This window comes from Pelophylax lessonae (genome assembly GCF_965119305.1).
Source record: "Pelophylax lessonae genome assembly, chromosome: 7".
Classification (NCBI taxonomy): Eukaryota; Metazoa; Chordata; class Amphibia; order Anura; family Ranidae; genus Pelophylax; species Pelophylax lessonae.
This window is the reverse complement of record NC_138774.1, coordinates 67,721,131-67,737,016: the sequence shown is the minus strand read 5'-3', so window position 1 is coordinate 67,737,016 and position 15,886 is coordinate 67,721,131. Positions and strand designations below refer to the sequence as shown.

Below are 15,886 nucleotides of genomic sequence, written 5' to 3'. Positions count from 1 at the left end.
ACATTGGACATTATCACTTAAAGGTGTACTCACTTTTGTTGCCAGCTGTTTAGACATTAATGTCTGTGTGTTGAGTTATTTTGAGGGGACAGCAAATTTACACTGTTATACAAGCTGTACACTCACTATTTTACATTGTAACAAAGTGTAATTTCTTCAGTGTTGTCACATGAAAAGATATAATAAAATATTTACAAAAATGTGAGGGGTGTACTCACTTTTGTGAGATACTGTATATGCAATATTATGCATACAGCTGGCAGGATGGTGTGTGTAAACCCCTTTAAGATGATCCACCTTGGTAAAATCTCTTCCTAGACAGCAGAGTCTACAGTAAAATGGGATCTATGTACCCTCCTTGAATATGCAATACAGTCTATAACACTATTTCCTGACGAGATGATCAAGTAGCTGCAGATAAAGTATAACAGTCTTGCATGGAAGCAAAGTAATATGGTTCTGGATATATGAGAGACAGTCACTGTAGCACAAGGAACTTCCATGCAGAGACCATGTGGCACTTAAAATATAGTAGTCAGCTCTCCTTTCTCCTAGGCAGACAGAAGAAACATATGGCATCTATGCCAGCATCTCTGTTCTGCCCTCTAACCACTGAACAGACAGGAATCTGATCAAACAATATACAGGATGTCTCCCTGAAGCCTCTCTCAGCTACCTTCTTCCAGAAGCTTCTCTCACTGATCTCTTCTCCAAGGCTCAGTTTTAGAGCATTCTAGTATCCTTTAACGTCACACACTCCTTCTCCAGGCTGGCACATCCTTTCTGTAGCTATCCCATACAAGTCGGAGCGGCCATTTTGGGCTAGTATGAGTTTTATTGAGCTATATTGCCGGTTGGGTGTTTGGAAAAGGGTGACTTCTGGCAGGAAATAGTCTGTGTCAGATAGTAAATAATTGCTGCCACATAACAGAAAAAAAACTCTATGGCTAAGCCTCGGTGGGCGGGGTGAAATTCATCAAGGGCATGGCTTAGGAGTTCAAGGCTGATGCCATTCACATTCCTCTCTACCTGCTCAGCTAGGGGTGTGTTGTGTCTTATTTCCCCATTCTTCACTGCTTTCTGGATCAAGCATAAGACAGCCGGCTCTCTTACATTGCTGTGAGACACCAAATGTTTTACTAGCAAGAGCACCTTGAGCTTGAGGGTATTGTGAGATCAAAATTGTAGTTTTGCCAACTGATACAGTTCTGCTACACACCTCCACAACAGGTAACATAGCAAATGTCTCTGGGGTAGTATGCTAATTACTTAGCCACCAATAACTGTTAGTAAAATAGATAGCTCACCATTTTCTATACTGCCTTTTCTACTTATGTCCATTTAGGGAACAACTGTCTTCCCATTTTTGACGTCAGTCTTGAAGGATCCAAAATACTTCCACAACCCACTTGTGTTTGACCCATATCGTTTTTTGGATGAGAAGAACCAATTGCAAAAGAATAACGCTTTCATGCCATTTTCTACAGGTATGGCTACTGTTAAAGGAAAAAACAAAAGCATGTAAGTGTAGGTGGGGTGCAGCAGCAATAAAATACGCAGACCAAGTATGATGCAAACAACTTGTATTAAAGTAATGCCAACAACAGTTCAGTAAATCCAGAGGGAAAACAGCCCAACCTGAAACACTCACAGATTACATAGCATGTAGAGAGCAGATCTCAGCCAAACTGACAGCACCTGTTAGGAGGGGCAGAATGTGGCCTAGTCGTTTCGTGCCCAAGCAGGAAGATGTCCAGAAAGTCGCAATCCCTATGCTTTTCCTCTTTGCCAGGAACCTTTTCCTGCCGCTAGTTCTGTCCCTTAAGCCTCGTACACATGCGTCGAAAATCGGCAGGGACTTTTCGTCCGACGACCGATCTGCCGATTTTCGGCTTGTTAGTATGATGCTTCCGACAACCGGCTACGACTTTTCGGCCGAAGAAAATCCGGTGTGCAGGCTATAAAATTTTTGTCTGCCGTCAAAACACGGCTGATTTTCGTGCAGTCAGTACAGATTTCGACAGGGAAAAATCTTATGAGCAAGTCTGGGCATGCTCAGAGAAGAAAGAACACAAAGAAAGCAAACCAACACATGACATCACTTCTGAAGTAGAATTTTGTCGGGCGAGAAAATTCGTGTGCAGTCTAGGCACATTCCAAACAACAAAACACCACTTTGGACAAAAGACGTACGACCGGTCGGCCGATAATCCTTGCGTGTGTACGGGGCTTAACAGACCTGTCCCTGCTCTACACACTTGCAAAATGCACCAACGCCTGGGAGCCAGGGCCTTAAATAGGCTCTATAATAGTAAGAAATCAGTGAGCGCTTGGGAGGCAGAGCTGCTATCACAAAGGTTGACCAACCTAAAACAATAATACAACTCAAAAAGTGCAGCGCTGAAAATAATGTGCAATCATATACCATAATTAGTCTATTATTAAGATATCAAGTACGTGATTATAAAGAGTTCATAAAAAAATCCCCAAAAAAATCAAAATGTCCACAAAGTAAAAAAAATGTTATGACAAATCAAAGGAAAGCCCTCTAAAGGTGACACTTCCCAGTGTAGCAACACAAATGTATGTAGCACCCTACAGGTAGGTGCTAGGTAAAGTATAGTGGGCCTTGACTGCCTAACAGCAGGGCCATGATTTCAGCTGGCTGTCATGTCTCCCAGGTGTGTCTGCTGAGAGGAGAGTCTCCCCACTAGCTCCATGAGAGGATTCTCATTGGACAGTGGAGGAAACCTAATCAGAGACACACTCAGGCCTGTATCTACCCCAGAAGGCAGATTCTGCCACAGAGGATTCTGGGAAAGGGTATAAGTTCTGAGGGAACGCATGACACAGCATCTTTGGTGGGAAGCAGAGTCCCAGGAGGGAGAGTACGGCTGTCTCTCCTCCTGTCAGAGGAAGCGGGTGTCCTGGGTGGCGGCCTGGGAATCCAAAGAGCATGGAGTTGAGCTGCAGAGGGGATCCGGTGTGCTGAGAACCAGCGGAGAGAGAGAGGGGTCCAGTTCCAGGAAAGCCTACAGAGGTCGTGAGTACTTATGATTGCCCCTGGGGGTCTGCCTAGTGTCAGACGGGACCACTCCAGAGAAGGATTTAGGGATCCAGGAGTCAGCTAACTGTAAAAGGGGGTACCTAGTCAGTTTGGGCCCTGAAAAGTTAGTGTACAGTGTGAAGTGTACAAAGTTGAGAGTTGCAGCAGCACAAGGAGCTACCTCAGCCAGTGAAGGGTTAGAGGGAGCTGTTCAGTGACTTTTGAGCTACACCAAGTATCAGGAGTCAAGAAGTCTACAGTCCTGGAGCTTCTGAGCTAACAATCCAAGTTAAAGTTGAGGTTTCAGCACTAATTCAGTCAAGCAGCATTTGAAGCGTCAGGTAGCGCTGCTCGGCATTCAGCTGGCAACAAGACAGCGTTAGTGAGCATTTTTTGTACAAAGTCCCATTTAAGTCTAGAAGAGCCAGAGAAGTATCCCACTCATTCCCTTCTCCCATCCCCTAAATACAATAAAACAAAACAAACCAAAGATGGCGGAATGGTCATGGTCTCAGTTCTCACACCTGGGGTCACAACTTAAATGTGTTGTAAGTGTTACCGGTATTGATGGCAGACCCACAGCAGGCCCCAGGCCTGGAAATATTGCTACATGTTGAAAGTGACTCCAGTGCTCTTTTCCTTCACCAATATGCACTCACTATAATGCCATTGATAAACAGTATTAGGTGTCAATCCAATCTAGGGGAATTCCCAGCAGCCATTCAATCAGTTCTCCAGATAGACAGTGCTCAATCAAGGGGAATATTAGCCTATGTGAAGGAGGCCTAAAAAATAACCATGGCAAGTTCCCCCACCAGTGTTAAATGGTTTGTTTCAACAAATTGAATTGACAGATTGGTCCAAAATTTATGTCCTTTTTTTCACCACAAATAAAGCTTTCTTTTGGTGGTATTTATTTATTTATTTATTTCAGGTTCTTATATAGCGCTGTCAATTTACGCAGCGCTTTACATATACATTGTACATTCACATCAGTCCCTGCCCTCAAGGAGCTTACAATCGAAGGTCCCTAACTCGCATACATACATACATACCCAGTAGGGCCATTTTTTTTATACATGATCCAATTAACCTACCAGCATGTCTTTGGAGTGTGGGAGGAAACCGGAGTACCCGGAGGAAACCCACGCAGGCACAGGGAGAACATGCAAACTCCAGGCAGGTAGTGTCGTGGTTGGGATTCGAACTAGCGACCCACTTTCTGCTAGGTGAAAGTGCTAACCACTACACCACTGTGCCGCCCATTATTTGATCACCTGTGCAAATTTTTTTTGTGCTATAAACAAAAAAAGAGCCACAATTTTGAAAAAAAAACAATATTTTTCACATTCTGCTATATGACATTCTCAAACAAAAAATGAGAAAAATCTAAATTTTTTAACATTTTAGGCCAATTTGTTTTCTGCTACATATTTTTAGTAAAAAAAAAAAAAAAAATTGCAATAAGCGTATTTTGATTAGTTTGTGTAAAAGTTATCGCGTCTACTAACTACGGGAAAGATTGTTTTTTTTTTTTTTTTAATAGTAATGGCGGTGATCTGAGATTTTTTGCGGGACTGCGACATTGCTGTGGACAGATCGGACCCCTGAATGACATTTTTGACACTTTTGGGGGTACCAGTGACATTAATACAGTAATCAGTGCTAAAAATATGCACTGTTACCGTAATAATGACACTGGCAGGGAAGGGGTTAACAGTATAGGTGATCAAGGGGTTAAATGTGACCCTAGGGGAGTAATTCTAACTGTATGGGGGTTGGATTTGGGAAATGATCACAGAGACATGCGATCCTATATAGAAGGATCACATGAGCTGTGTGATCATTTCAGGGAGAAGGACGGTTGGCTGTGTTTACAACAGCTGACTGTCCTTCTCTCTCAGTGGGGAATGATCGAGAGTGTCAGGCGGCAATCGGAGCCACCTGACACACGCATCAGCTCCCCTGCTGCCGAGGGGGGGCGGGAGTGTGCCATCGGCGGCGCGCGCTCGCCCCCTAGCTCCTCCCAGGTGAGCGACGTATCCCTACGTCGCTTTGCCTGTACGAGCCAGCCTGCCGCAGTAAATATACAGGAAGTTGTCGGCAACTGGTTAAGGGGGCAAATCCTTCCGGTCTTAACCACTTAAGCCCCAGAAGATTTTACCCCCTTCCTGACCAGGGCCTATTTTGCGATTCGGCACTGCGTGATTTTAACGGACAATTGCGCAGTCGCGCAAAGCTGTACCCAAATGAAATTGACGTCCTTTTTTCCCACAAACAGAGTTTTCTTTTGGTGGTATTTGATCACCTGTGCGATTTTTTTTATCATGCGCTATAAACAAAAAGAGAGCGACAATTTTGCAAAAATAACGGAATTTTTGTAAAATCTTACCTGTAAAATTCCTTTCTCTGAGTCCTCCGACAGTCGCCGCCTCTTCATATTCGTCACATATGGGGGTATTAGACTTTGCTCCGAAGGAGTAGCTAGGCAACAGAATATGTTAACATTAAAGCTTTTAACATATCCCACCCTCAAGGGGTGGTCCCCTCAGTCAATACCCTCCTACTTCCTGCAACCATATCTCAGTTTTAGTGGAATAGCAGTAGAGTATACAACCAAACCCCAAAAGAGGGGCGGGGGCGGCGACTGTCGGAGGACTCAGAGAAAGGAATTTTACAGGTAAGATTTTACAAAAATTCCGTTTTCTCTTACGTCCTCCGACAGTCGCCGCCTCTTCATATTCGTCACATATGGGGACGTCCCAAAGCAGTGCAAACATGAGGGGTGGGAAACGCATCCGCGCCGAAAAGGAAACGCAGTCTCCGCATCAAAGAAAGGAACCTTACCAAAGGAAGGAAACCAGCTGGGCAACAGGAAAAAACAGGTGCTCAACAGGAGCAACAACCCAGGAAAAGACAAATAACCATGGGATAAAAAATTTTTCCCAACAGCCAGAGGTCCCCATAAGGGACCCTAGGGAATCGCCGCACTAAGAACCTTGCGGCCAAAGGAAGCATCCGCCGATGCCTGAACATCTACTTTGTAGAATTTTGTAAAAGTGTGTACGGTCGACCAAGTCGCCGCCTTACGCACCTGGGCTACAGAAGCCCCATGACGACAGGCCCAAGACGTACTCAGAGATCTAGTAGAGTGCGCCTTCACAGGCACAGGGGGAACCTTCCCCTGCAAGGCATAGGCCTGTTCAATGGTCTGCCGGATCCATTTGGCGACCATGCCCTTCCGAGGACCCTCTGGAAGAACAAACAAGGAATCCGTCTTTCGAAAAGACTCAGTCGATTTAAGGTAAACCCTTATCGCCCGAACAACATCCAGAGAGTGTAATCTCACCTTCTTTGGATGTTTAGGCTTCGCGCACAGCGAAGGCAAGACAATATCCTCATTAAGATGGAATTCCGAAACTCTCTTCGGAAGAAAAGAAGGATTAGGTCGCAAGACCACCTTATCCAAATGGACAACCAGATACGGAGACTTGCAGGACAAAGCTGCCAGCTCCGACACTCTGCGAGCCGAAGTGATCGCCACCAAAAAGGCGACCTTTTTGGACAACATAGACAACGAGAGCTCCCTGATCTGTTCAAAAGGAGCACGTTGCAACACAGACAGAGCGAGGTTCAAGTCCCAAGGGGGCAAAGGATCCCTCCTAGGAGGAACCAGATGCCGCACACCCTGAACAAAAGTGCCAACCAAGGAGTTGGAAGCCACGGGACGTTGAAACAGAATGGCCAGCGCAGACACCTGACCCTTGATCGTAGCCAGCGCCAAACGCTGATCGACACCCGTTTGAAGGAAGGACAGCACTCGGGAAACCGAGTAAGTGCGGGGAGAAAATCCCCTGGACTCACACCAAGCAAAATAGGCCTTCCAAGTACGGTAATAAACCTTCCCCGAGGAAGACTTCCTCGCGTTGATCAAGGTATGAACGACCTCTGGGGAGAGACCCTTCTCCCTCAGGACCTCGGTCTCAACAGCCAGGCCGTCAAAGCCAGCGACTGTAAAGCAGGATGGTATATCGGTCCTTGAGACAGGAGATCGTCTCGAAGAGGCAGACGCCACGGGGCGTCGACCGCCAGATTCACGAGGTCTGCGTACCAGGACCGGCGAGGCCAGTCCGGTGCCACAAGAATCACCGTGCTGCGTTCCGAGTGTAACCTGCGAAGGAACCTGGACAGCAACTGAATCGGTGGAAACGCGTACATCAGCCTGTACTGATGCCACAGGGCCACTAACGCGTCCGACGCGTCTGCCCGAGGGTCGCGCGTCCTTGCCACGAACCTTCTCACCTTGTTGTTGAGACGAGACGCGAACAGGTCCACATCTGGAAGACCCCACTTCGCGCACAACATCTGGAAGACAGCCGGGTGGAGAGACCACTCCCCCTGATCCAGGGTCTGGCGACTCAGATAGTCCGCCTGCCAGTTCTCCACCCCCGGAATGTGAACCGCCGTTATCGCCGGGACATGAGTCTCGGCCCAAGTCAGAATGTCGGCCACTTCCCGAGCCGCTCGGGCACTCCTGGTGCCCCCTTGGTGGTTGATGTAGGCCACCGCCGTGGCATTGTCCGTCTGCACCCGAACCGGGCAGCCCCGCAGCCGGTCCGTCCAGCGATGAAGACAGAGATTGATCGCACGCAATTCCAGAATGTTGATCGGAAGGGAGGACTCCCCCTCCGACCAAGTCCCCTGGGCGGACAGAACGCCCAGAACACCACCCCAGCCCGACAGGCTGGCATCCGTGGTGATTACCGTCCACGAGATAGGACGAAACGACTTGCCCCCGGACACCATCGGGGACTGGAGCCACCACAGAAGGGCTCTTCTGGTGCGATGACTCAACGAGATTGGAAGATCCAGAGACTGAGGTCGCCCGTCCCACATGGACAGGATCTCCGCTTGGAGACCCCGCGTGTGAAACTGGGCGAAGGGAATCGCCTCGAAAGCCGAGACCATCAATCCCAGACATCTCATGCACGTCCTTAGAGACGAGTGCGGAACGTCCCTGAGGGACCTGACTTCCTCCTGGAGAGTCCTGAGTTTGTCTTCCGGCAGGAAGACCTTCACCTGTACCGAGTCCAGAATCATTCCCAGGTAGGGAAGACGAACCGACGGACTCAGCGTCGACTTTGGATAATTTATCGTCCAACCAAACTCCTGCAGAGTTTGTATCGTGACAGACAGGTCCTCCTCCAGACCCTGGCTGGTCGCAGACCGAACCAGAATGTCGTCCAGATACCCCAGGACAGAAATGCCCTGGGCTCTCAACAATGCCAGAACCGGTGCAAGCACCTTGGTGAAGACCCGCGGAGCCGAGGCGAGACCAAAAGGCAACGCCACGAACTGGTAGTGATCCTCCGCAATGGCAAATCGAAGGTACCTCTGGTGACCCTCGAAAATGGGGATGTGAAGATACGCATCCTTCAAATCGATGGAGGCCATGAATTCCCCCGGAACCAGGGCAGCCACCACCGACCGCAGGGATTCCATGCGGAACTTGCGAACCCGCACAGAGCGGTTCAGAGCCTTCAAGTCCAGAATTGGACGAACCTTGCCCTCCTTTCTGGGCACGGTGAACAGATTGGAATAAAACCCCCGAAATCTGTCCCGATGAGGCACCGGAACCACCACTCCCTGAGCCCTCAGGTCCCGCACCGCCAGGTGTAGGTCCCGCAAACGCTCTGGAGACAGTTGAAGATTTGAGGGAAAAAATCTGCTCTCCGGCCGAGAGAGAAACTCGATCTTGTAACCAGATCGAACGATCTCCTGAACCCATCTGTCCCGCACACGGGCCAACCAGGGCTGAAGAAAACCGAGCAAGCGTCCCCCCACCCCAAAACTGGGTGAGGGCGCCCCTTCAGGCCGCACTGTTATGGGCCGCAGATCCGGATTGACCGGACTTCTGTTTCCCAGACCAGGGCTTCTTCTGAGAGCCTTGACCTTTGAACGGCTTGCCCTTGTAGTGCGGCCGAAAGGCACGAAAGGACCCCTGAGGGGGCCGAAAAGTAGCATGCTTCTTCCCAGAAGCCCCCTTAGCCTTGGGGAAATGGGGCAAGAGAGTGCTCTTACCCCCGGTGATCCCCTTAATCAACACATCCAAGGACTCCCCAAAAAGGCGAGACCCATCATAAGGAAGATTGGCTAAGGTCTTACGTGAGGACTGGTCCACCGACCAACATTTTAACCAAACCAGGCGGCGAGACAACACCGCCACGCTGTGCACACGTGCAGCCAACGGAACCAGGTCCAGGTCCGCATCACACAGATACATGACACCCTGGTGGATTTGATCCACCATATCCAGGGTCGCCGGCGAGGCCGAATCGGCCACTAGGACGCGCCTAAGCATCTGCGTCCAACTTGCGATCGCCTGGGCCGCCATGAGAGAAGCAAACAGAGCCTTAAGCATAGAACCCGTAACAGAATAAGTATGACGGGCAAGAGACTCCAATCTCCTATCCGTGGCATCACGGAACACAGGGGAATCCTCTGCAGGAATCGCAGTGGCTTTGTTTAAAACCGCAATTGCGTGATCCACTGGGGGAGGCACACACCACCTTTCATCAGTGGAAGGCGAGAAAGGATAACGCAGCTTGAATCTACTTGGTACAGCAAAAGGTTTGTGCAGATTGCGCCATTGTTCCTTAACAGCGCGCTGAAAATCATCATTGCAGGGAAAAACCTGCGGCGTCCTGCGTTTTCTCTGCGTCCCATAGGCCGCCAAGGCAGCGGGGGGACACACTTCATCCTGCAAACGCAGAGTTTGCTTTATGGAAGCAATCAATTCATCCATGATTGCAAGCTCTTCAGGCGAGCCAGGGGGAGAATTATCAACCCCCTCAACTTCAGCCTCCACCTCGGACCCCACTAGATCTAGGGAGGAGCGGGACCCCGATAAGGAGGCCCCCGCCATAACAGCCCCATCACCTTCACCCTCAGAATCAGAGGAAAGGGCAACTCTGGGTCTCTTAGTAGATTGAGCAGCCACCAGCATCTGCACCTGAGCAGCAAGGCCAGCCACAATAGTGGCTAAATCCCCCCCTGGGGGGGAAACAGCGGTCCCCTGGCTTTCCACCAAGGCGGTAGGAAATTTGCCCTCCTGAGAATCCATTGCACCTATAATGCCGGACAATAAAGGGTTAACTGCCCCTTTAAGCAAGCGCAGCCCACCGCACCACACTCAAGCACAATGAGACCCCCACAGGGAATATGCAAACTGAACACAGGCAATGGATAGCAAGAACAGAAGGATAAAACCTGAGGAGACCCTTGCCGCTGCTGCTGCCTCGGTCGGTGTTCCTGGAGAAGAGGAAGTGATGCTGCCAGGGCGCTCTATGAAAGCCTATGGAGGCTACAAGAAAATGGCCGCCATGCATGTAAAACATGCGGCCGGAGCGAGTGTAGGCAAAATGGCGCCGTTTGGCCCCGAAACCGCCGCTCCACAGTGCAGTAATGCACACATGTCATCCCTGTATAAGAACACATGTCAGATCGCCGCAGCGATCGCTGTATAATGCCCAAACATGCCAAAAAAACATGCCCCACAGCACACAGCTTCTCACACTGACCAGGCTGACACACACAGTGTCACACAGCTCCCCCCCCCCCCCTTGCAGCCCACAGCATGCAGCCGAGAGATAGGGAGACAAACAGTGTGAATAGAGGCAGGTTACACAGTCCCAGACTGACACCCCCCCAGACAGACAGGTCCCCACATAAATACACTTACCTCACATGGCGTGGGGGACCCGCACAGGCGAACAAGCCGCTGCACATGAGGCAGGGAGAGTCGCATTCAAGACGCACAGAATGGGGGTTAAGAAACCGCACAGCGTCCAGTGAGGTAGCCACCTCACCAATCATCCCTGCACCGAACAGGGATGGGTCGTTCACTGTGCCAGGAGCGTTACCTGGCTGAACGCTCGATGGCAGGCTGGGAAGCCACTGACCCACGACCTGTGACCAGGGGGATCAGCCCGAGACCCAGCCCGCATGATCCTCTTCATCAGAAGAACTAACTAATGCTGACAAAAAGAACAGCTAAGCAAAGGTAGAGAGAAAACTCAAACAAAAATTCAAAAAAGAAGAAAGAGTCTGGGGCAGAAAGCCCCAGCACAGAGAAAGCCAGCCACTCCTGACAAGCTAGACATTAAAACTGAGATATGGTTGCAGGAAGTAGGAGGGTATTGACTGAGGGGACCACCCCTTGAGGGTGGGATATGTTAAAAGCTTTAATGTTAACATATTCTGTTGCCTAGCTACTCCTTCGGAGCAAAGTCTAATACCCCCATATGTGACGAATATGAAGAGGCGGCGACTGTCGGAGGACGTAAGAGAAAACAATATTTTTCACATTTTTTTTATATGAAATTCCCCCCCAAAAAAATGTAAAAATCTAAATTTTTTAACATTTTAGGCCAATTTGTTTTCTGCTACATATGTTTGGTAAAATAAAATCGCAAAAAGCGTATTTTGATTGGTTTGCGCAAAAGCTATTGCGTTTACTAACTAAGGGGAAGATTTTTGTCATTTCTATTGTTTTTTTTTTTTAACGAGTAATGGCGGCGATCTGCGATTTTTTTTGTTGAGGGACTGCGACATTGCAGCGGACAGATTAGACCCTTGACTGACATTTTTTACACTTTTGGGGGTACCAGTGACATTACTGCAGTAATCAGTGCTATACATATGCACTGTTACTGTAAAAATGACACTGGGAGGGAAGGGGTTAACTTTATTGGAAAGGGAGGGGTTAAGTGTGTCCGTAGGGGCGTGCTTCTAACTGTGATTGGATGTGGCTGTGTGTGTAACAGCACAAATCAACGGTCCTACATAGCAGGACCGTATTATCTGTGCTTTTACACAGGGAAGAATGACAGGCGGCTTTGTTTACATTAGCTGCCTGCCTTTCTCCCTCTCCATCCGACGATCGCGAGTGACCGGCGGACATCGGGTCCACCAGTCACACGCGCAGGCTTCTTAGGGTATGAGCAGGGGCGGGAGCATGCCTCCGGCGGCGCACGCTCGCCCCCTATTGGCTCCCAGGCAAGTGATGTACCGGTACGTCACTTTGCCTGGGAGGGGCTGACCGCCGCCGTATATAGTCGGGCGGCGGTCGGCAAGTGGTTAAAGTGGTAACAGTAGTGGGAGCCAGTGCTGCTACTGTGTCTCAGCCAGTCAGGAGAGAGAGTCCAGGTCGGCTAAGGCACTCGTGGACGTTGCTGGATATAGAGGGAGCAGGTAAGTGTTAGGGGGGCTGCTGCACACAGAAGGCTTTTTATCCTAACGCATAGAATACAACCACTTTAAGGGCAGTTAAAGACCAACAATGACAACAAAGGAATATAAAGCCTTAAAAAAAGAAAACGAATGTAGCCACTACAACTGAGGACTAGTCAGTGCTGAGATATTCTATTTTGTTTCTAGATTTAGATACACTTTAGGTGATGCCTAGATAAAAATCCATGATACTTACGTACGTAGACTATGCTGTCAATACATGCTGTACATCTCAAGGTTTTATTTAGACTTTTGGATGCAACATCATTTTAATTATATAGGGCAAAGAGCAATATCCACGGGCAATCCATCACAAAATCAGCATTAGACAGTCCATAGATGGCAGACTGCTAAAAGTTCATCTCTAGTCTTTGCTTGAGTTAGTTATGATTTGCCCATCTAATTCTCGCCCCCAGAGGGACTGCTGGAAATAACCCAGGAGGTCCCCCTTTACCTGTTCAGAGGCTACAAGGCCCAGACAGTTCCAAGCACACTGATCAACATGAGCTCTGTCTAGAGACTGTCTTTTTGTAGATTTATTGCAGTGCTTCAAAAATAAAAGAGGAATGAGGGTGCAGCATACTCCAAAATGCAAAACAGGAACAGGAGGACAGATTCTCAAACACAAATCCAATAGGAGTAACCCTTACTGGAGGTAAACGGGATAGCCAGCGAATCTGAGACTCTGTGTAAGCGATCTCAGTCCTTATAGCAACCCCTGGCATTAATCCCCAAAGCACATACATACCTGGAGTCCTAGATTAAGGTTCTAATCACAATGTCCAAGAACAGCTGTCAGCCACCCAGCTTCCAATGCACACTTTTCATTGAGAGAAAAAGAGACATTCCCCAGTCCAGCTTCCTCAGGTTATGACCTCCATCAAATATCCTTCAGTCCAGGGTATTCCAGGTCCTGAAAACAGCAATATCTCTCCTGCGCTCGAGTGGTATGCGGGAAGGTGAATCTTCTAGGCGGTTTTATGACACAAATGAAGTGGTGTTGCTGCCCCCCTCAGGACCAAGGGTATCCAAAAGGCACTACAAGAAAACAACAAGAGAAGGGCACACCGACCTTGTGCATTACCACTTAAAAGTTTATTAAAATCAAAGAAGGGTAGCGTACTCGCCACTCACGATTTTGGCTCTGAGGAAGAGGGTCCTCCCTCGAAACGCGTAAGCCACATCAGGTTTGAGGACGCCATCACGCTATTCAGCAGTAGAGAAGTGTCCTGGAAGCGAGCGGTGCCCATTTCCTATATGCTTGTTCATATGCTACGTTTGTGAGTATATTGTACGCTACCCTTCTTTGTTTTTAATAAACTTTTAAGTGGTAATGCACAAGGTCGGTGCGCCCTTCTCTTGTTGTTTTCTATTCCAGGTCCTGAGCCAGCACATGCTGAGGCCTAGCAGCAGCTCTTCAGTACACCTGCTGCCTCCCAGGGGCAGCAGACCCAGGCAAATAATGGTGCTGAACAGGACTTCCAAACACGTATCTTCCCCCCCAGCCACCTTCTTGATGCCCCTCCCAGGAATCGGCTGGGGTCAGATCTATATTTATAACTTCAGTGGCTGACCCTGCTACTCTACTGGAAGCTTCATCCAGACAGATAGACAGGTGCAATCAACCACAAGCTTGGGGAAACCTGGTCAGACATAGAAAATAGATTGTTGCTCTACTGAGTGTAGTAGAGCTAAAAACTAAATTTAGCCTATCTAAGGCACTAATAAAGGTTTTTACTAAACTTAGCTAGTTGCAAGTAGAGTTGTATAAAGTACTCGAAACCCATACTTGAGTAAAAGTACAAGTGCTCGATCAAAAAGTGATCTGAGAAGAAGTGAAAGTGCTCAATCAAAAAGTGACTTGAGTAGAAGTACTAAAGTATTCAACATTTTTTGTACTTAAGTATTGCAAGTAGTTTTTTTAAAAAATGTTGCTACTCAAGTACTGAAAGTAAAAGTACCAGTAGGTTTGAAAAAAAAATTGCTACTCAAATACTGAAAGTAAAAGTACAAGTACTGTGTTATGTAGTTATTAAAGAAAGTTTGAACATCATATTGTTTTTTATTATTTCAAATGCAGCTTTTATTTATGCATACAGTAGCATTTATTTTCGTATGCGCTGATAATACACATGTTTTGAGCTTCATGAAACCTGCCATCTACTGTTCTGGCAGTGGTAATTTTTATAATAGTAACGAGTAACTATGCAGCACAAAAAAAAAAAATATCGGAGTAGAAGCATTGAAATCATCGAAAAAATGTAGTGAAGTAAAAGTGGAAGTAGGAGAAAAAAATTCTACTCTAGGAAAGTACAGATACCGCCTTTCGGTACTTAAGTACAGTAGTGAAGTAGTTCTACTTAGTTACTATACATCTCTGGTTGCAAGTCAAAGCTTTTGGATACACACAAAAACAAAATATGATTTGTTGCTTTTCTGTTTCTACAGGTAGGAGAATCTGCCTAGGAGAAGGCATGGCAAGAATGGAAATTTTTATTTTCCTCACTTTTATCCTGCAAAATTTTAATCTGAAATCGGATGAGGATCCTTCCACAATTGATATCTCTCCTCTGCCCAACAGCAACGGCAATATCCATCGGTCTTTTGAGATATGCTTGGTTCCGCGTTAAGTCCCACAGTTTCCCTGTTCACATGTCACTGTCCTCTATTAGCCTGAAGAGAGACCTTATTTTCCTGGGCTTGCATTTTCTTCCCATTGAAACCTCAATGTCACATGCTGACATATTTCTAACAATTTAGTGCTGTGTGTTATTTAGGTGTTGCCTAACTTTTCCCCTCCCTCTACTGACTGAATTATGAGCACCTAGCAATCAAATATTTTGCATACCTTTTAAACATGAGACTTTTGGTATCTAATAGTATTTTCTTTAATAAAACATTGCTACACCAACCATTAAAACTTCAGCAATTGTATTCATTATAAAAAAAATAAAACATATTGAAAACACTAATTTCTTATAAAACACATGTTCTTAGGCTGGATTCATGTCTGCATTTCTCTACATATTAAGTCACTACTGTACCAAGTAGTAAAAGTTAAAACTCTGACCAGCAATGGTAAATATACTATATACTCACAAGTATTGGGACGCCTGCCTTTATACCCACATGAACTTTATTGACATCCCAGTCTTAGTCTGTAGGGTTCAGTATTGAGTTGGCCCACCCTTTGCAGCTATAACAGCTTTAACTCTTCTGGGAAGGCTGTCCACAAGGTTTAGGAGTGTGTCTATGGGAATGTTTGACTATTCTTTCAGAAGCGCATTTGTGAGGTCAGGCACCGATATTGGACAAGAAGGCTATCGGGTTGAGGTTAGGACTCTGTTCAGGCCAGTCAAGTTCCTCCACCCCAAACCTGCTCATCCATGTCTTTATGGACTTTGCTTTGTGCACTGGTCCAAATCACTTGGTGGAGGGGGGGTTATGGTGTGGGGTTGTTTTTCATGGATTGGGCTTGGCCCCATAGTTCCAGTGAAGGCAACTCTTAAGGCATCAGCATACCAAGATATTTTAGACAATTTCATGCTC

At 47.4% G+C, this 15,886-nt stretch overlaps 1 protein-coding gene across 1 annotated transcript in view; it reads left to right on the top strand.

The window, feature by feature from the left end:
* The window catches only part of LOC309559478 (cytochrome P450 2G1-like), a 133,521-nt gene extending 118,335 nt beyond the window's left edge, over positions 1-15,186 (top strand). Inside the window, exons 9-10 of the mRNA XM_082262752.1 lie at positions 1,346-1,487; positions 14,786-15,186. Of these exons, the coding sequence (XP_082118878.1) occupies positions 1,346-1,487; positions 14,786-14,967 (324 nt within the window). The 3' untranslated portion in view covers positions 14,968-15,186. The remainder of the gene's footprint in view (positions 1-1,345; positions 1,488-14,785) is intronic.
* Positions 15,187-15,886: the final 700 nt, after the last annotated feature.